The 22104-nt window shown below is 39.1% G+C and overlaps 1 protein-coding gene across 1 annotated transcript in view; it reads right to left on the reverse strand.

The window, feature by feature from the left end:
* Window positions 1-22104, reverse strand: part of cfap58 (cilia and flagella associated protein 58) — a 117854-nt gene that overhangs the window by 83178 nt on the left and 12572 nt on the right. Inside the window, exons 7-10 of the mRNA XM_063009699.1 lie at window positions 18617-18776; window positions 11304-11386; window positions 7495-7686; window positions 233-394 (exon numbers count right to left, since the gene is read on the reverse strand). Of these exons, the coding sequence (XP_062865769.1) occupies window positions 233-394; window positions 7495-7686; window positions 11304-11386; window positions 18617-18776 (597 nt within the window). The remainder of the gene's footprint in view (window positions 1-232; window positions 395-7494; window positions 7687-11303; window positions 11387-18616; window positions 18777-22104) is intronic.

Consider the following 22104-nt stretch of genomic DNA (forward strand, 5'->3'; position numbering starts at 1 on the left):
GTAACTACCATTTCTGTCATGAACGTAACCAAAGTGTAAAGCATGATGTTGAAATCCAAATAAATAAATAAATAAATAAATACTCCTCCCACCCTCACCGTTTCCAACCAAAATATAAAAGTGTGGAAACTTTTTGAAGATCCCTCATACTGTAGAATGAACCACAGCCACTTTTCAGGAAGATTTCTAGGAACTATTTGCAATCCAGTCATCAAGAGACATGAAGGTTTACCTGAGCCTCGATCAGGTTCTTGCTGTAGATATTGCGGTCAGACCTGACGGCCTCATACAGGTTCTGCTGCTGCTTGAGCTTGGTCTCGGCCTCTGCGATCTTCTTCTTGTATTCAAAGATCTGCATCTCCCGAACTTTAATATCCTCCATGTGTGACAACACCTTAAAAAAAGAAGACAGCACATTACTGTGAGAGACAGGGAGAGATGTGACTCTATTCTTTCGCAAATATGAGAGTGACATCCTTCGCTTCCAATCACTATTCTGTCCATTTTTCTTGCCCTTCACCGACCCCACTCGCATCCACACGCCTCCAAAGATCCACATCTGCCTAGCTGAGTTAATTTCTGTCAAAGCAGCTGACAAATCTGTGAGATCCTGGTTTTTGCCAGTGAGTGGCCTACACTGTTTCACCGGTGCCTGATAAAACGCCGGATGTACGTTATTATCCCGCTGTGCGGCTCCGTCTGCTCTAGCCTCAGCAATGAAAGACATGATATGTCAAATTAAAGACCAGAGAAGCAATACAATTACATGGATTTGCTGAATTACGTTGCTGCAGCACCCCCGGCTAATCCAATCATGTCAAGCATGGTCACATTTAAATGTAAAAAGCTGTGGGAGAAGAACCAGCGATGGAAAAAGAGGTGGGATTTGGAAAATATACAGTATTTCATGCATACCATTATTAATGCCTCTATTTTTCTTAGGTCTCTAGATTTCTAATATTTTTTTATTTCTATTTCTAACGAGACTCTAAACCAGTTAATTTAAACCAAAAAAGGAGGTCAGAGAAATAATAGGCCATCCCAACAACTCAAAATACAGTCCCAGTGGGTGCATGCCACTCACAAGTTCGAATCTTAGCTCTGCTACCAACAGGCTCTGCGCCTACAATGATTGGGGGCGGCACGGTTGCTAAGTGGGTAGCACTGTCGCCTCACATCAAGAAGGTCCTGGGTTCGATCCCCAGGTAGGGCGGTCAAGGTCCTTTCTGTGTGGAGTTTGCATGTTCTCCACGTGTCTGCGTGGGTTTCCTCCAGGTGCTCCGGTTTCCTCCCACAGTCCAAAGACATGCAAGTGAGGTGAATTGGAGATACTAAATTGTCTATGACTATGTTCGATATAACCTTGTGAATTGATGAATTTTGTGTAATGAGTAACTACCTTTTCTGTCATGAATGTAACCAAAGAGTGTAAAACAAGACATTAAAACCCTAATAAACAAACAAACAAACCTACAATGATTGGCTCGTTTGTAGGGCGGGTGCCGGAGGGGATTCCTTTTAACTGATGCAATTACAACCTCTGCTGGCTGAGTAATGTCTCTCCATACGCAAAGCTGATCCACATATGAACTTGCCTTATGCAGGTGAAAAGATGCAGTTGGCTACTGCACACATGTCGGAGGGGGTGTGTGTTTGTCACGGCTCTCCTCAGCCAGGAATGGAGGTCAGCATCAGTAAAGAGAAAGCGTAATGCAATTGGGTCATTGGATACGAATATATTGTGAAAAAAATGCAATCCCAATTCAAGACATTAGGGCACACATAAATAAAATGGGCAATAATGCACCTATTCTGAAACAACTGACACAGCACAAAAGTATAATTTTAAATTTAATGACTGCAACACGTTCCCAAAGTTGGAACAGGAGCATGTCAGCTGATGCAGTGGTCTCATATGCTAGTCCACCCCCAAACTCTTGAGTTTGAATCTTATCTGAGCAATCAAACATCTTCAGTTGGCTATGTCTCCTTAAAGGAAAGGTGGAATGAGATACTCATTAAAGAGCGGCCTCTGGTGGCTGGTTGAGGCACATGTATTAAGGATGATTCATTCACAGATAGCAGTGCGTGATTCTTTGTATGTGATACTGCTCTCTGTGAGAACCCATTTCTGGCAGGTAAAAAGAAGTGGTCAGTGGCTATGTGCATGTCGGAGGGGCTGTGTGATAGTCTGCGGCTCTCCTCGGTCAGAGTAGATTAGGAGGGAAAGGGGCAAATGCAAAAAAAATATGCAAAAATCAATTGGTGTACATGGAAAGTTCATTTTTTACCTGTTTTTGCTCAACAGCCCAGGATTGTTGTGTATTGTTATTTATTAGCTATGTATTTCAGCTATTTATTTAAAATGAGTTAATAATGTCAAACTATTCCAATAACAGGCAACTGGAACATCTTTCTATCTTTCTAACTTTATTTTCTTTAAATGAGCATCAAGCCAAACTTGAGTAGTTTTTAATATTGTACCTTTATATCAACTACAAAACTAATATATCAAGTGTGTGTGAGAGAGAAAGACATAAAAAGGCCAAAAAAAGAAAATCAATGTTTAATATTTTCAACCTGAATAACGTGAATAAAGGCCATTATCAGGTATTACTGCCTTTTAGACACAATTGATCTTCCTCCCATAAAAGAGTTATCATCATTTCTTTGTCATATCGGTGGCAGACGCTACTAATCTCCATTCAGCACCCATTCACTCGAAGCTCATATTTGTTCTGTTAAATCAGCATGTCTGACCTGATCTGACCCTAAATGAATTCACCACTTTCGAAAGTGTAAGAAACTAGCAGGGAGCAGGATCATGCAAATGAGATTGTGCTTCACTGATTCCATCTGCTAGCCAGATTAGTTTTTTGTTACACTGTATACATGGGTTTGAGGGTAAAAGGCCAGATTATTTATATACAGTGACAATACCACATTACATGCTGCACCACTATTACCCCCCACCCCCCCCCCCCCACCCTGATCTTATTATTAAGTTTTTATTATTTCTTATTATTAAGTTCTAATATTGTGGAATATCTAAACCAACTGGTCTTAGGAGTTTTACAGTTTGGAGCATCTATGTAAAAGCAAGTGGCTAAAAGAGGTCAATCAAAAGCAGTCCAATAATTTAATTAATTCATAGCTTAGATCAAAATATCTGACCTCTCTTGGACAGTGATAGTCAGGAATTTTTTTACAACCCCAAATCAGAAAAAGTTGGGACAGCATGGACAATGCAAATAATAATAAAAACACAGAGTTTCTTACATTTACTTTGACTTTTATTTGATTGCAGACATGATGACCCTGAGATATTTCATGTTTTATCTGCTCAACTTCATTTCATTTATTAATAAACATCCATCCCTGCATTTCAGGCCTGCAACACATTCCAAAAAAAGTTGGGATAGTAAAGCATTCACCACTTTGTAATGTTGTCATTCCTTTTCACCACACTTAAAAGACGTTTTGGCACCGAGGATACCAAGTGATTTAGTGTTTCAGCTTTTATTTTGTCCCATTCTTCCTGCAAACAGGAAGATCTTAAGATGTGCAACAGTACGGGGTCGTCGTTGTCACATTTTTCGTTTCAAATTTCTCCACACATTCTCTATTGGGGACAGGTCAGGACTGCAGGCAGACCAGTCCAGTACCTGTACCCCCTTCTTCCGCAGCCATGTCTTTGTAATGTGTGCAGCATGTGGTTTTGCATTGTCTTGTTGAAAAATTTATGAACATCCCTGGAAAAGATGATGTCTTGAAGGCAGTATTTGTTGCTCTAAATGCTCAATGTACACCCTTGACCTTTATGCGCTGAAATTCCTCCTGATTCCTTGAATCGCTTAATGATATTATGCACTGTAGAGGGGGAAATATGCAAATCCCTTCCAATCTTTCTTTGAAGTAGAATGTTTTTAAACATTTCAATCATTGTTGTTGACAAACTGGAGATCCTCTGGCCATCTTTGCTCATCAAAGACTCAGCCTTTCCCGGATGCTGCTTTTGCACCAAACCATGATTACAATCACCTGTTAACATCACCTGTTTGGAATCACACCATTATTTAGTTATTTTAGTCATCTCATTACTAGCCCTAAATTGCCTGGTCCCAACTTTTTTTGGAATGTGTTGCAGGCCTGAAATGCAGGAATGGAGGTACAGTATATTAACAAATGAAATGAAGTTGAGCAGATAAAACATGAAATATATCATGTTCATCCTGTCTGCAATCAAATATAAGTCAAAGTAAATGTAAGGAACACTGCATTTTTATTTTATTTGCATTTTCCATACTGTCCCAACTTTTTCTGATTTGGGGTTGTACTTTATTGCGTGCTTTGAATAAGCAGCCCTAATTAGGTGTATCAAGGTCTGATTTGGCAATTCTGGAATTTCCTGTTGGTTCACTCTCTAATGAATTATTCAAATTCAATCCATCAACCAGCTTCAGATGATGAGTACTACAAAATGTCTTGATGAAATTTAAAATTCAAGGCTTTCTAATTAACCTTTACATCGTCCAGAGCTTGATGTAAGCAAAGCAGCTCAGTACCATGATGCTCCACTCACCATATTTCACTTAGTCTCACTCACTTTCTATGTCGCTTATCCTAATCAGGGTCGTGGGGAGGTGCTGGAGCCTATCCCAGCTCTCAGTGGGCGCAAGGCACACAGAAACACCCTGGACAAGGCACCAGTCCATCGCAGGGCAGACACACAAACAAACACACACTCATCCAACTGTTTTAATGGGTCAGTGTTGTGTCACTGGATTGTTTTCTTTAATGTAGTAAAAAAAAACACAGCTAGTGATGTAATTTTTAGCTAATTGTTAGATCACAGACTTATCCAAAGGATTGATTCTGTTTTTATTCCTTCAATAGGTTTAAATGGTTTGAAATATACACAACTATTCATTAACTAACCCATTAACCTCTACGATTTGCCAGATGAAACATAACATGGATTACTAACCTAAAACGTCCTCTGGATGCTCATTTCCCTGGCATGCTGCTAGCACATATGAGAGCGCTATAGATTTATCGACCATTGTTCCTGTCTGGCAAAACAGTTTTTCTAATCTCTTTGGGTGGTGGGATATATTTTTCTCATTATTAATAGGGAAACGAGATGGAATCAGAAAGGGCTGAATCATTAGCCAAAATATATTTATAATCCTTTAGGCTTGTTTCTGCGCCCACCTGGGTGTTTCGAAGCAAATTAGCAATTTGAAAGGTTAGAAAACTCCCAATAGATGAGCTAAAAAACTGAACCTAAGAGCAGAAGAACCAGCAGAAAAGTTTAAACATTTAACTGCCTGTGCTGGAAATGCCATACTGTATTAATTTATTTATTTATTAAGAACCGGGGGCGCTCAGGTGATGTAGTGGTCAAGTGTGCTAGCCAACTACTGCTGAGATCTGTGGATGTAGAGTTTTAATCTTAGCTGAGCTATCGGTTAGAAGTCTACAGAGACATGACTGGCTGATGTCCCAGAAATCCCAGAAACGTGGGTTCCATTCCTGGCTTTGCCATGCAGTCACTGTTAGGCACTTGAGCAAGGCTCTTAATCCTCTTTGCTCCAGGGGTGCCATACAATGGCTGACCCTGTGCTCTGACCCCAGCTTCCAAACATGCTGGAATATGCAGTAAAGAATAAGAAATAGATTGTACTGTACATGTGTGCAGGTACAGTGTATCACAAAAGTGAGTACACCCCTCACATTTCTGCAGATATTTAAGTATATCTTTTCATGGGACAACACTGACAAAATGACACTTTGACACAATGAAAAGTAGTCTGTGTGCAGCTTATATAACAGTGTAAATTTACTCTTCCCTCAAAATAACTCAATATACAGCCATTAATGTCTAAACCACCGGCAACAAAAGTGAGTACACCCCCTAGTGAAAGTTCCTGAAGTGTCAATATTTTGTGTGGCCACCATTATTTCCCAGAACTGCCTTAACTCTCCTGGGCATGGAGTTTACCAGAGCTTCACAGGTTGCCACTGGAATGCTTTTCCACTCCTCCATGACGACATCACGGAGCTGGCGGATATTCGAGACTTTGCGCTCCTCCACCTTCCGCTTGAGGATGCCCCAAAGATGTTCTATTGGGTTTAGGTCTGGAGACATGCTTGGCCAGTCCATCACCTTTACCCTCAGCCTCTTCAATAAAGCAGTGGTCATCTTAGAGGTGTGTTTGGGGTCATTATCATGCTGGAACACTGCCCTGCGACCCAGTTTCCGGAGGGAGGGGATCATGCTCTGCTTAGTATTTCACAGTACATATTGGAGTTCATGTGTCCCTCAATGAAATGTAACTCCCCAACACCTGCCGCACTCATGCAGCCCCAGACCATGCTTGACTGTAGGCATGACACACTTATCTTTGTACTCCTCACCTGATTGCCGCCACACATGCTTGAGACCATCTGAACCAAACAAATTAATCTTGGTCTCATCAGACCATAGGACATGGTTCCAGTAATCCATGTCCTTTGTTGACATGTCTTCAGCAAACTGTTTGCGGGCTTTCTTGTGTAGAGACTTCAGAAGAGGCTTCCTTCTGGGGTGACAGCCATGCAGACCAATTTGATGTAGTGTGCGGCGTATGGTCTGAGCACTGACAGGCTGACCCCCCACCTTTTCAATCTCTGCAGCAATGCTGACAGCACTCCTGTGCCTATCTTTCAAAGACAGCAGTTGGATGTGACGCTGAGCACGTGCACTCAGCTTCTTTGGACGACCAACGCGAGGTCTGTTCTGAGTGGACCCTGCTCTTTTAAAATGCTGGATGATCTTAGCCACTGTGCTGCAGCTCAGTTTCAGGGTGTTGGCAATCTTCTTGTAGCCTTGGCCATCTTCATGTAGCGCAACAATTCGTCTTTTAAGATCCTCAGAGAGTTCTTTGCCATGAGGTGCCATGTTGGAACTTTCAGTGACCAGTATGAGAGAGTGTGAGAGCTGTACTACTAAATTAAACACACCTGCTCCCTATGCACACCTGAGACCTAGTAACACTAACAAATCACATGACATTTTGGAGGGAAAATGACAAGCAGTGCTCAGTTTGGACATTTAGGGGTGTAGTCTCTTAGGGGTGTACTCACTTTTGTTGCCAGTGGTTTAGACATTAATGGCTGTATATTGAGTTATTTTGAGGGAAGAATAAATTTACACTGTTATATAAGCTGCACACAGACTACTTTTCATTGTGTCAAAGTGTCATTTTGTCAGTGTTGTCCCATGAAAAGATATACTTAAATATCTGCAGAAATGTGAGGGGTGTACTCACTTTTGTGATACACTGTATATATGACAAAGTTCATTTTCTTTTAGCTCAGACATCCGTACAAATGAACACATACAGACGTACTGTACACACACACACACGGTTTGGAATGTTCTATGTTCAACACAGTTCAACCCCATTTATACCTGTTTGTATGATTGCTGACTGTATGTTTGGGTGTTACCTTATGTGTGAGTTCACTGGCTTCATTGATATATCGGTCGCGCTCTTTCTCCAGCTGAAAGATAATCTTGCGCTGTTTCTGGGCTTCATCTCGGTAGGTCAAAATCTCCTGATCCAGCGTTTTTTTCGTCTGCTCATGCAATTTTACCAGATTCAACTGCTTCTCGGTGGCGCTGGCTGCCTTGATCATATTCTAAACAAACACACACACACCAAGGCATAACATTTATACACAAATCCAATTCCAAAAAAGTTATGAAAGTGAGTAAAATGCAGGTTAAAAACAGAAAGGAATTATTTGAAAACTGTTCTTTATGCAAAGCAGGACTTTATTGAAAACCGCACAAAGATGAGGTATTTAATGTTATAATTAACTTAATTGATTTTGTAAATATGCTCACAACACCTTCCAAAAACATGGATTGGGGCAATGTAAGAAAAGTCTGTGAAATGCAGGGATTTGTCCATCTACAATCTACACCGATCAGCCATAACATTAAAACTACCTCCTTGTTTCTACACACATTGTACGTTTTATCAGCTCCACTTACCATATAGAAGCACTTTGTAGTTCTAAGTTTACTGACTGTAGTCCATCAGTTTCTCTGCATGCTTTGTTAGCCCCCTTTCATGCTGTTCTTCAATGGTCAGGACCCCAACAGGACCACCACAGAGCAGGTATTATTTGGGTGGTGGGTCATTCTCAGCACTGCAGTGACACTGACATGGTGGTGGTGTGTTAGTGTGTGTTGTGCTGGTATGAATGGATAAGACACAGCTGCGCTGCTGGAGTTTTTAAACACCTCACTGTCACTGCTGGACTGAGAATAGTCCAATAAAAAAAAATATATCCAGCCAACAGCGCCCTGTGGACAGCGTCATGTGACCACTGATGAAGGTCTAGAAGATGACCAACTCAAACAGCAGCAATAGATGAGCGATCGTCTCTGACTTTACATCTACAAGGTGGACCAACTAGGTAGGAGTGTCTAATAGAGTGGACAGTGAGTGGACACGGTATTTAAAAACCCCAGCAGTGCTGCTGTGTCTGATCCACTCATACCAGCACAACACACACTAACACACCACCACCACGTCATTGTCACTACAGTGCTGAGAATGATCCACCACCTAAATAATACTTGCTCTGTGGTGGTCTTGTGGGGGTCCTGACCACTGAAGAACAGGGTGAAAGCAGGCTAAAAAGGTATGTAGAGAAATGGATGGACTACAGTCAGTGATTGTAGAACTACAAAGTTCTTCTATATGGTAAGTGGAGCTGATAAAATGGACAGTGAGTGTAGAAACAAGGTGGTTTTAATGTTATGGCTGATCAGTGTATAATATTATTAAAAGATTAAATCAATATTTTAATGACCATGATCTTAATCTCTCAGGTGACAGTTTATGCTCATTGCTACTTTAGAAAATACTTTTTTTAATAATGGATGTTGTAAGAGCATATGCATTCTTGACTGGCCTTCCTGCAGTCCATACCTGTCCACCACTAAAAAAAATGTGCAGAACAGGTCCTGGGCTATTAAGCAGCTTAAGTGTACTAATATAAATCTACATTTAGACCTTTTTGAAATAAGGTTTGTTAAATATTATACAGTATTAAAGCTTTACTAGCAAATAAATTTAGGCATCTTATTGACAATCAACAAACATCTATTATCAGTGTCCTGATTTTAAACTTTAGCTTTAATTGGCCTCTTGGCTGGAATAAAAGGATTTTCTATGTGTGCCTAAATTCTATGTGCATCAGTGTAGAGTAGCTGACTGGAGGTAGTCTCAGAGGTAGAGCCAATTTCAGGAGCTGTATTTGCATGCCAGCGTGTGTGTGTGTGTGTGTGTGTGTGTGTGTGTGTGTGTTAGTGTGAGAGCAGCATATTCCCAATCCAATTAAATATGAATAGCCACTCATCTCCATATCCAGAATAATACTGCAATATTCAGGAGATCAGTGGTGCGGGAAGCTACCTGATTGTGAAATGCATTCCAGTTTTATGACTTTGTTCAGAGACCAAATCTCATTTTTGGAGCCTGAACTAGATGGAAAATCCACAATATACCGATACGCAATATAACCAATATCACAAAAGTAAGTAAATCACAGTATCTGCTTACACATTCATGTTTTTGAAAGCTGCTATAAAATGTGAGGAGCAGTGAATGTTTCCTTAGATTACATTATAAAAGACTCCTGATCTCAAAATAATGATATTTATAAAATGAAATCCACTTGTTGCCTGAGCCAGACTGACACTGTGTGATTTTGTAAATCTTGTATTGCTGCACAATCCAATCACCTGTAAAATCCTGCATTTTGAATTTCTATGCTCCTGCAAACTAATATACTGCAGTTTAAACAGCCTCTTATATTTATATGTAAGTGTATATGTGGACAAGTAATCAAAAGAGGTCACAGGTTCAAGCCACACCACTTCCTGGTGGCCACTGTTGGGCCCTTGAGCAAAGCCCTCAACCCTTAATTGCTTAGACAGTATACCGTCACAGTACTGTTCAGTGTGGGCTCAGGAATACTTCAGAAACTCCTTATCAGTAAACAAGCAAAGTATTTTTTTTAACATGCTTGACTGGCCTGCCTGCAGTCCATACCAAAAAATTCCATTCAAACTAACATACACTATATGATCAAAAGTATGTGGACACCTGTCCATTCACTTGTTTGAGATTTACTTCTCAAATCATGTCCATTAATATGGAGTTGGCCCCCTAAAACAGCCTGCACTCCTGTGTAAAGGCTGTCAGGGGCTCAATTTTGGCTAAAAGCTCTGGGTTGCAATCAACAAACTAACATATTACCAAGACGTTCAATGGGTTTAAGTTCTGGGCTCTGTTCTCCACATCAAACTTGTCAAGCCATATCCTAATAGACTTTACTGTGTACACAGGGACACATTCTTGCTAGATTCTTCATTTTGTTACTCTGTTGGCAACAAACATGCACATACTTTGTCCATATAAGTGTAACTTAACACACTTGCTTACCTGCAAGTTATGTTCCAACATAGCTGTGATAAATAAAAGGCTTCATAGTTCATGTGCTTTTATTTCTTGGGCTAAACGAGTCTTCCAGATACCATAGATATTGGATAATTGTCTTTTGGTATTTTTAACTACTAAAACAATCAAGATATTAATATATTGAAACATGACTATACTCATGAAAATGATAAAACATCTTAATGATTTTGAATGGTTGAATGTACCTTTCTTTTTTTGCCCAACAAAATAGGCCTGATGCAGATGTTAATAGCAGTGTTTAAGGACTGTTTTATACTGACTTTAGTCAACTACATTTGCACAGTATCTTAAGCGATACTGTGGAGACAAAGTATTGCTCAGGAAACTGTAACTTCTGATAAAGCATAAATGTTAAAGATTTTTTTAGAATTTTATTAAAGTTGCTCTGTGAAGCACTTTAAAGAGGCATGTGTCTCCACATGGTAATGATGTAAAAATATTCTAATACTGTGTTAAACCTTTTCCAATTCACCACACTATGTCAACATTGAAGATTAGTAAAAACACACATCAACTGCTAAGACTCTTCTAATTGCCAAAAAAAAAAGAAAAAATAACAATTCTGCCTGCAAAGACTTATTTTTTATCACTGCACAAAATTAATTACATTTAATATTCAGCTACATGTCCCAACTGCTAGAACTAATTTTTTTATTATGAAATTTTAATAAAATCAAATCTCAGTGTACATACCTGAGTCTGGTGACCTTAGATTAACATAAGATTAGGTTCACATATTCTTCTCTCACAAACATGTACCTTACTGAGGAGGTCTTTCTCCCGGACTAATTCATCTATCTTCTTCTTGTCGCTCTCTGCCTGTTTCTTTGCCATCTCCATTTCTATAGACAAACAAAGAAAACATGTTAGATTCTCCTCCTTTTAAAGAAATGACCAAGTACCGATTAGTGTTTTAGTAAAGACCACCTCTGTTGACATTAAAACCCAAACTACCAGAGACAAACACAACAAGAACCGTATCATAGGAAACCAAGACAAAACCCAAGGTCAATATGCATACCACTCAATATGAGGACAAGACTAAATCAACACAAGAACAAGATTCATACCACTGGAGACCAAAACAAAATCGAAGGCTATAACACCAGAGGCCTAGACAAAACCAAGATATATTTGAACCCATACCACCCAAAATAAAAAAAGACCAAAACCCATACCATCCAAAATAAAAAAGACCAAAACCCATACCACCCAAAATAAAAAAGACCAAAACCCATACCACCCAAAATAAAAAAGACCAAAACCCATACCACCCAAAATAAAAAAAGACCAAAACCCATACCATCCAAAATAAAAAAGACCAAAACCCATACCACCCAAAATAAAAAAAGACCAAAACCCATACCACCCAAAATAAAAAAGACCAAAACCCATACCACCCAAAATAAAAAAAGACCAAAACCCATACCACCCAAAATAAAAAAGACCAAAACCCATACCACCCAAAATAAAAAAAGACCAAAAGCCATACCACCCAAAATAAAAAAAGACCAAAAGCCATACCACCCAAAATAAAAAAGACCAAAAGCCATACCACCCAAAATAAAAAAAGACCAAAAGCCATACCCCAAAATAAAAAAAGACCAAAAGCCATACCACCCAAAACCAAAAAAGTCCAAAAGCCATACCACCCAAAAATAAGAAAAGACCCAAAGCCAACCCCAAACCCAAAATTGTGTGTGCTAAATCGGAACATAAATGTGGAGAAAATGCATAAAAAAAAAGAGCCATACCTCCCAAAACCAAGACAAAAGGGCCATGCCATCAAAAACCAAGAGTCATACCATCCAAACCAAAGATGAAAGAGCCAAACCAACCAAAAAAATACCAAAAGCTATATCACCCAAAACCAAGATGAAAAAGCCACACCATCCAAAACCAAAAAAGACCAAAATACCAAGAAAACCCAATACCAAGAAAAAAAGAGCCATACCACCCAAAAGCAAGACAAAAGAGACATATCCCCCAAAACCAAGAAAAGACCAAAAGCCATACAACCAAAATGACTGTACATACACAAAGTAACTACTTCTACTGCTAACAACAGCTCAGAATCTAAGCTGTTTAATCCCTCTTTGTATACAAAGAAGTAATCCTGTTAATCACAGGGAAGAAGTTTATTATTCAAGTGTTCTGGTAAGCTACAATAAGAATTACACTTTTTAAGTATTTTGAATGTCTTGTGTCTTAAACGGAGATGGGTTGACCCCTGTACTTGTTAAAGTGTGGCATTTTACCATTACTAGGCTGAAGGTGGTTTAGAAAGAGCGAAGACAAGTCAGACTGTTAAATTCTGGATCAGTTGCAAGGACCTAATAGCATGTGTAGGAAGACCAGCCAGGGGTGAGATGTAATAGTCAGGCTGGCAATAGCTATAGGTAAAATAGAAAATTGCCTGGGGCCTCTGTATAGCCCGGAGCTTCCACATCATTGCTCCCCAATGACGGAAAAAGTAAACGCGTATGGCTATTAATATTCTTACATCTTTTAGTGTCCAGAACTTTCTTTTTCTCTGAGGAAAATCAATGGCAGCTAAAGCTATGAACAAACACAATGTAGAGTACAGGCAGTGGGAAGTCAAGAACCATGCTGTGATGAGATGAAATGCTGCAAACATTATTTTATAATGTAGTACTGTAGGCAAATATAGAATTCACAGTGTGAGAGGATGAATAGAAATGTACATTAATGACCATGCACAGTGAATAGCAAGAAAAACAACAGCAAGAACAATGTTAAACCAGAATGTTTTTATGACCAACTTTCTCTGAAAATCTTGTCAAGATTCACATTTTGCAGAAATTAATACAACACAATTGTATTTTGGTAGACACACTTAAATGCAATATTTCCTAAATTGTAACCTGTGACCACCCTTATCAGTAACATCACTGTAACCACAGCATTTTAATTAGGTTAAAGTCCAAGCTCTGACTTTTAACATTTAAAAAGATCCCGAGTAAATCTAAGCTGTGCTATTGACCTGACAGCATCTAACAGGTACAGTCGGCTCTGTCTGAGGGAGGTAGGTCGACAGCATTTGTCATTTTGCTGCAAATGAGATCTGCAGGCAGGTAGAGGCACCTGTACTAATGTTGATATTTTACAGATGGCATAGCGGAGCTCTGTGAATGCCATACGGCTCTCTGAGAGAGTCCATTGCTGCCAGGTCAAATGAAGCAGCCTGTGACTGCACATATCTATCTATCTATCTATCTATCTATCTATCTATCTATCTATCTATCTATCTATCTATCTATATATCTATCTATCTATCTATCTATCTATCTATCTATCTATCTATCTATCTATCTATCTATCTATCTATCTATCTATCTATCTATCTATCTATCTATCTATCTACATGTATCAGAGGGGACACCTGCTAGTCTGTGTTTCTCCTTGATTTTTCCTCTGGTCAGAGGTGAGTCAATTCGGAAGTAGAACCAAATTAACTGGAGGGTGTGTTCAATGTAAGACAAACAATATCATAGCAAAAACCTAAAGCAGTTTTTAAATTATTATAATTTATTCATCAATAGGAAAATAGTAACCAACACCAACTGACCCTGTGTGCCAAGATAATAGCCAGTTAAATTATGTAATCAACCAATAATTTTGCTGATTAAGTTAGATAGATATTTCCTACCTATTGCCCAGTGAATTGGACCCATCATGTCCCTGAATAGGATAAAGTGGTGTTAAAACAGACAATGAGTGAATGAATGAGCATGCTTTTTTCTTCCAAGCCGTTTCTGTCCACCATGCTTTCATCAAAGTCTCTGCTTAGTGTTTACATACTAAAAATTTCTCCCTTCCCTACCCTGTGATTGCACTATGTGCACTTGGAGTGATCTTTGCAGAACACCAACTTCAAGGAAATGTAACAACAGTACTACATTTCTCCTAATGATTATTAATGTTATTATATACCAATGATCATTCAGGTCTTTTAAAATGCTGGAGTATAATTGTGTGTCTTTTAATAAGCACCTTTCCACACCACACTTTTTATCGATTTTTGGAGATGTTTTAGGACTGGACGTTGTCAGATTTTTCTGTCTGGACTGTCAATTTTCAGCATATAAAAAATTTTTGTTAAACCCAGAAGGTACAATATTTCTCCTGCAAATCTTAGTGCACTAAAGTCAAACTATAATAAAAAACATGAAACCAGTAGCAAGAAATTTGAATAAAATTGTACTTGTTTTTCACTGAGAGGCACTTTCTTTTAACAAAATGCCAAAACTGAAACCAGTTTTTCCCCAGTTACCAATGCATGAGCAGGCACAAGTATTTTTTCTAAAAAGGACCATTACAGTTATTGCAGGGAAAGGCATGTCAGTGTGACACAGCCTGAGCAACAAAAGAAAACGGCACCATAGCGTTTAATACACCCTCTAAAATACCTCCACACAACGGCAACACGAGTGATTTAGCTACTTAACTAAATCATCTTTTTAGGCTGTGGGGTCTTCGTGTGTGAGTGTGTGTGTGTGTATGGTTATATGGTAATAGTGGAGGTGAATGGTATTGAAAAGCCATAAAAGAAAGTAATGTTCTGATTGTTTGATTGCTCTCATTATCTTTAATGTCACTGTTATCTTACTATGAATGTCGTCATGGTAATAAAGCAAGCGCTGAACTGAGAAGAAGGAAAAAGGGAGTGAGTGTGTAAGTGTGCAAGTGTGTAAGTGTATTGCTCTTAGTACAGTAGAGACAGAGCTGCACTTTTTCACCCAATGCACCAGATTCAATCCCAATTCTTCCCCAAATTCAACATCATAATCCCCAATTTTAACTTCCCAGACCCCAACAAACTGCCCCAACTACAGGGGGAGCACAGAGAGAACTGCACACTAGCAGCACTCTACACACACACACACACACCTGCCACCAGGTGAAAGACAGTAGGTGACCATGTATCATGAAAGCTGAGTTTGAGTTTGAGTGGGTACGTGAGTGAGTGGGTGTGTTGGTAAGGGTGCATGAGTGTGTGAGTGAATTCATGAATGGGTACATGAGTGAGTTAATGCATGAGTGAGTGAAACTTTTCAGCCTTTCCAAAAGCTTAAAAAGGTACTATGTGTTCAGGAAAGGCACTGTGACAGATTGGCATTCTGTTATCTATTTCCATAGGTAACTCAATGTTTGTTATACTAGCCGTGAATTTTGTGCTGTCAGACTGGAAACTTCAGTCTTGTTAAAATATCCGAGCTCCATTTCTTTAAATATTCCATTTCCACATCCACACAGCACATCCATCTTTGTAAAATCATTAACCATCCTAAATGTTCCTCTCTTCACTGTCAATAAGCTCTACATAGAACAGCTAACACAGACACTTAAGTGCACCAGGGATTAATTAGTCAGAAGTCTGAGCTTCAGTCACAGACTAAAGTGCCTCCAGTTGGAAATTGTTTACAATTCATTACAATAATAATTAAATATAAATAAAATAAGTAAATTCATTCGTGCATTAAACAACCTTCATTCATTTACAGATCTTTTAATGTTAAGTACGGTTCATTCAGCTAAAAAGTTCAGGTTTTGATAAATATGGTGATAAATATTATAAACTTTGGAACCTTCGATTTTGCATTTCAAAATGTAAAATATAAAAATAAAAATACAAAGCATTTGAAGAAAATAATTGTTTTAAAAACATAAGGAGAGGGCGCTCAGGTGGCGCATCGGTAAAAAACGCTAGCACACCAGAGCTGATATTTCAAACGTGTCGGTTTGAAACTCAGCTCTGCCATCCGGCTGGGCTGGGCAGCTACATGAACGACGATTGGCTGTTGTGATCAGGATGTGGGTCTCCATGCACAGAGCTGATCTGCATATGAACTCGCCTCGTGCAGGTGAAAAGATGCAGTTGGCTACTGCACACGTGTCGGAGGGGGCGTGTGTCAGTCTCGCTCTTCTTAATCAGGGTGGGGATCGGCATCAGTAGTGAGGAAGCATAATGCAATTGGGTAATTGGATGCGCTAAAGTCGGGGGTGGGGGGAAGGGAGAAAATGCATAAATAAAAATATATATATAAAAAAAGGGGGAAAGACTGAGTTTGTATCCTTTTTTTCTGGGTAAAGTTGGTCTGTGCATAGGCATGATTTGTGCAGATTTGTGTCAGATACAGACCACATTAATATAGTAAATAATAGAATTTTTACTTAGTTGAGTTATTTATTAGCCATACACTCAACCCAGGAATAATTGTGTTCCCTACAGTTGCCAAACAACAAAATAATATGATAAATAAAAGATTGAATAGAAATTGAGTAAAAATAGAGATAATTTAGGACAGGAAAGAATCAACAAAACAAGTCAATAAAAACTGGAGCAGAAAAGTGAATGTCTCATCACGAACATTAGCTAGCAAATCTAATCCGGCCAAGACAGTTCAGAGAAGAAAAACAGAATAACAGAAAAAGGTAAATTAAAGAGAGGGTGATAGAACAGCTAATGTCTATAATCCAACTAAATTTGTGATTTACAGCATCATCAATTTATAAAAAAAAAACCAGATGTAACCAATCCTTAATGCATTTAGTCTGTATAAATTATTCAACCTTTTTATATTTTGGTGTCTTTGTGGTGTCTTTGGATATTTCTCATTTTTCCTTCCAATTTTTATGCCTTCTTTAAATTTGCATAAGAGGTGGAAGGGAAAACCTTAATCAGGTAGCCAGTAGCAATGGGTAGCCAGTGGGCCATGTCCAGCTCTTAAGCTCTTCCAGTTTAATTGGCGCTTTGGTTGGTTCTTACTATCTGGTTAAAAAACTGAGTTGTCTTATTCATATTCTCACCATTAAATAACAACCAAGTAGAATTGACATGCTAACCTATGTACCATGATGCAAATATCCCACTCTATTACATATTTACTGGGGGGGAACATTCAGATATATTCAGATGTGCTCAAAATGTTTTTGAAATTAAACCTGATGTGGCCAGCGGGTAGGAGGGTGAGACTGACAAGGTATAGTTCTCATTGAACTATACACTGATCAGCCATAATGTTAAAACCACCTCCTTGTTTCTACACTCACTGTCCATTTTATCAGCTCCACTTACCATATAGAAGCATTATGAAGTTCTACAATTATTGACTGTAGTCCATCTATTCTCTACATATCTTTTTAGCCTGCTTTTACCCTGTTCTTCAATGGTAAGGACCCCTCACAGGACCCCCACAGAGCAGGTATTATTTAGGCGGTGGATCATTCTCAGCACTGCAGTGACAATGACATGGTGGTGGTGTGTTAGTGTGTGTTGTGCTGGTATGAGTGGATCAGACACAGCAGCACTGCTGGAGTTTTTAAATACCGTGTCCACTCACTGTCCTCTCTATTAGACACTTCATTAATGTTATGGCTGATCGGTGTACTTTAAAGCAGTCCCTGTGCCTCATCAAACATCCTGGGGTAAACGCTTTTTAAAAAAGTACCTGGGACTCAGCTCATGACTGAGTCCTCTGACTACCCGACAAACTCTTTGTCCTATTTTGCTTGGGCTTCTTCTAGCCGTTTCGAGCTTTTCTGTCCGGGATCTTTGTTGGTAAGCTGTAGAAGCATCCTTGTTCTTAAGCTGCCATTAGCACCCTTCTGTTCTCAAGTTTTGCAATGGGTAATGTGGAAGCATTACCCGCTGAGTTTCCTTGTTTGGTTTCCTGGTGAAGGCAGGGTGTCAATTAAATTAAGTACAACACGCACTCTGTCCTGCATTTACAGTAGCCAGTTGACCTACTGGTATGCTATCGGGAGTTAAGAGGAAACCAAAGCATGGAGAAATATCTATATGGGATAGGGAGAGAATACTACATTTTTCAGGCAGTGACTGCGGCTGAGATTTAGGTCCTTAGGCACCCATACTATATGTCCCTCAAAGTTAAAACTGACATTAAATGTCAAACACAGTAAATATAAGGAATGCTGGTCTGTTGGACTCCATAGGTTAAATCAGGACAAGACCTTAAGATGTGGGCAAGATCCTAAACAAATAAGGTGTGTGTGTGTGTGTGTGTGTGTGTGCGTCTGTCCTTTCTTGCCTCTTTCTAGGCCTGTGATCTGGTTCTTTAGTGTCTCTCTCTGCTGTTCCACCTCCAGTTTTTGGTCCTCCAGCAGTCTCAGCTTCTTCTGTGTTGTCTCTCGGATCTTATTCAGCTTTGCAATCTCCTGCTTCATCTGATTTACTTCCTCCTCCTTCATCTACACACACACACACACACAAGGCAAGGCAAGGCAAGGCAAGTTTATTTGTATAGCACCTTTCATACACAGTGGCAATTCAAAGTGCTTTACATAAGGAAAAATTAAAAATTAAAAGCATTAAAACATTCCTGAGATCTAGAACCTCAGAAAGACTTCTTGCAAACATTTAGTTACAATTAAAAACATGAAATGCAAACAAGAGAGATAAAAATTAAGAACTTGAAAAATTAAAAGAAAATATTGTAAAATATACCCTACAATTTGGTAAATACGAAATTAAAACAAGAGAAATAAGCAAATAAAACATAAAAACTAAAAGAAAATATAGTAAAATATACCTTACAGTTTAGAGATTATGGAATTAAAACAAGACTAAAAGAAATATGGTAAAATGAGGGTAATAGTAAAAATATCGAGCTCAATCATAGGCACAAGAAAAAAGAAAAGTTTTTAACCTGGATTTAAAGATTTCTATGTTTGAGGAACATCTAATATCTCCTGGCAGTCTGTTCCAGTTATATGCAGCCCAACAACTAAATGCTGCTTCACCATGTTTAGTTTGGACTCTGGGCTCTACTAGCTGACCTGAGTCCATGGATCTAAGAGATCTACTGGGTTTATATTCTCTGAACATTTCTGAGATGTATTCTGGGCCGAACCCATTCAGTGATTTATAGACCAGTAGCAGCACCTTAAATTCTATTCTGTAACTAACCGGAAGCCAGTGTAGAGATTTTAGAACTGGAGTGATGTGCTCAGTTCTCTTTGTCTTGGTTAAAACTCTTGCAGCAGCGTTCTGAATGAGCTGTAACTGTTTAATGGTCTTTTTGGGAAGTCCAGTTAAGAGACCATTACAATAGTCCACCCTACTGGAGATAAAAGCATGGATCAGCTTCTCTAGGTCTTGTTGGCACACTAGACCCTTGATTTTGGCTATATTTCTAAGATGGTAGAAGGCTGTTTTGGTGATGGTTTTAATATGGCTGGTGAATGTAAGATCTGAGTCTATTAGAACGCCAAGATTTCGGACTTGGTCTTTGGTTTTTAGAGCCCGGGAACTGAGGTGTTCAATGACACTAGACCTCTTTTCTTTGTTGCCAAACACGACAATCTCTGTTTTGTCCTTATTTAACTGTAAAAAATTTTGGCTCATCCAGTTATTGATGTCCTCTAAACACTGACACAGTGAATCTATTGGGCTGTAATCATCTGGTGAGAACACACACACACACACACAGATGTGCCATTAAGTCTCAGTGCTCCATGGTTGTTCCGCTGTTTCATTCTTTCTAATGAATAATTATAGAAGATTGTGTGTGTGTGTGTGGGGGGGGGGGGTTGGGGATGTAGAGAAGATGGAAAAAAAGGCACCCAGGTTCCCATGACCCACGCTGCAAGTTCGCTCCTACACTACCTGCTGCGCCACTGTGTCTCCCTTTAAGAATGATAAACTGGTTTGTTTATCACATGACCACTATAAAGGAACAGTCATCTATTTAACCTTCAGATGTTTAATAGTTGTAACCATTAGGCAAAATTTACCTGAATGTCCATCACTAATGCTTATTGATGTGTCCTTGAAGCTTGTTTGTTCCCCTTCAAAAAATTTCTATGGCGTCTAAAAGATCTGCGTCATTATTTTATCAGCTCAACTAAAGTTCAGGAAATAAGCCTTTGAAAATGTGAGGGATAGAGAAAACAAGACTTTAGATGCCATACGTCTGACAATTTACTTTCCAAAACAGAGATGAAACATGTTTAAGACAATCATTTTAATTTTAAAATAGAGCATTTTTAATTTAATGTAGTTACCATTTGATATTATTATTACCATATACACTGATCAGCCCTAACATTAAAACCACCTCCTTGTTTCTACACTCACTGTCCATTTTATCAGCTTCACTTAGCATATAGAAGCACTTTGTAGTTCTACAATTACTGTAGTCGATCTATTACTCTACATACGTTTTTAGCCTGCTTTCACCCTGTTCTTCAATGGTCAGCACCTCCACAGGACCCCCACAGGACCACCACAGAGCAGGTATTATTTATGTGGTGGATCATTCTCAGCACTGCAGTGACAATGACATGGTGGTGGTGTGTTAGTGTGTGTTGTGCTGGTATGAGTGGATCAGACACAGCAATGCTGCTGGAGTTTTTAAATACCATGTCCACTCACTGTCCACTCTATTAGACACTCCTACTTAGTTGGTCCACCTTGTAGATGTAAAGTCAGAGACGATCGCTCATCTATTGTTGCTGTTTGAGTTGGTCATCTTCTAGACCTTCATCAGTGGTCACAGGACGCTGCCCACGGGGCGCTGTTGGCTGGATATTTTTGGTTGGTGGACTATTCTCAGTCCAGCAGTGACACTGAGATGTTTAAAAACTCCATCAGCGCTGCTGTGTCTGATCCACTCACACCAGCACAACACACACTAACACACCACCACCATGTCAGTATTACAGCAGTGTGGAGAATGACCCACCACCCAAATAATACCTGCTCTGTGGTGGTCCTGTGGGGGTCCTGACCATTGAATAACAGCATGAAAGGGGGTTAACAAAGCATGCAGAGAATCAGATGTACTACAGTCAGTAGGACAGTGAGTGTAGAAACAAGGAGGTGGTCATAATGTTATGGCTGATTGGTGTGTATATATATATATATATATATATATATATACTACACACACACATATATACATATACCTCACTGGGCACTAGTCTTGCCCTTAATGATCTTATGATATCATACATTCACAATTACTTGCCCAGAGAAACCAATCTTGTTTCCCTTCCAAAAAAATCTAATTAATGGCTTTGGATTGTTGTTTTCTGTAAATAATTACTGATTGATTGTTTTTCTGTAATTACATTGTAAGATAAATGCAGTTTCTTTAGGATGCACTTTTATATTGATATTTTAAAACATGTTGGATATCTCTGCTCTTAAACATATTTCTTTAAATTGCAGTGCACGTCTCTTATGGTTGCTTTTCCCACTCTTCTCTGAATAGTTGCTGATTTTCCCACAGTCTTCAGGACTGACAGCTTTAATACACAGAAGTTCATAAGTGCGCATGATTCCTCCTTACAGGAATGATTGGGTGCGTCGTAATGTGCATGTTTTAAGGTTGAATGTGTTTGTGCAGTGCCCCCTTGTGGTAGATTACAGCATTGACTTCATTTGTTTTTAGGAATCTCATATGGAACTGTGAACAGGACGATCCAGGAAAACTGCAATAATTCTGAACCCACACACTATATGAACAAAAGTATTGGGACACCTACAGCTTATATGACGTTTATTAGGATTTTA

This window comes from Trichomycterus rosablanca, chromosome 15 (assembly GCF_030014385.1).
Source record: "Trichomycterus rosablanca isolate fTriRos1 chromosome 15, fTriRos1.hap1, whole genome shotgun sequence".
In the NCBI taxonomy this organism is placed as follows: domain Eukaryota; kingdom Metazoa; phylum Chordata; class Actinopteri; order Siluriformes; family Trichomycteridae; genus Trichomycterus; species Trichomycterus rosablanca.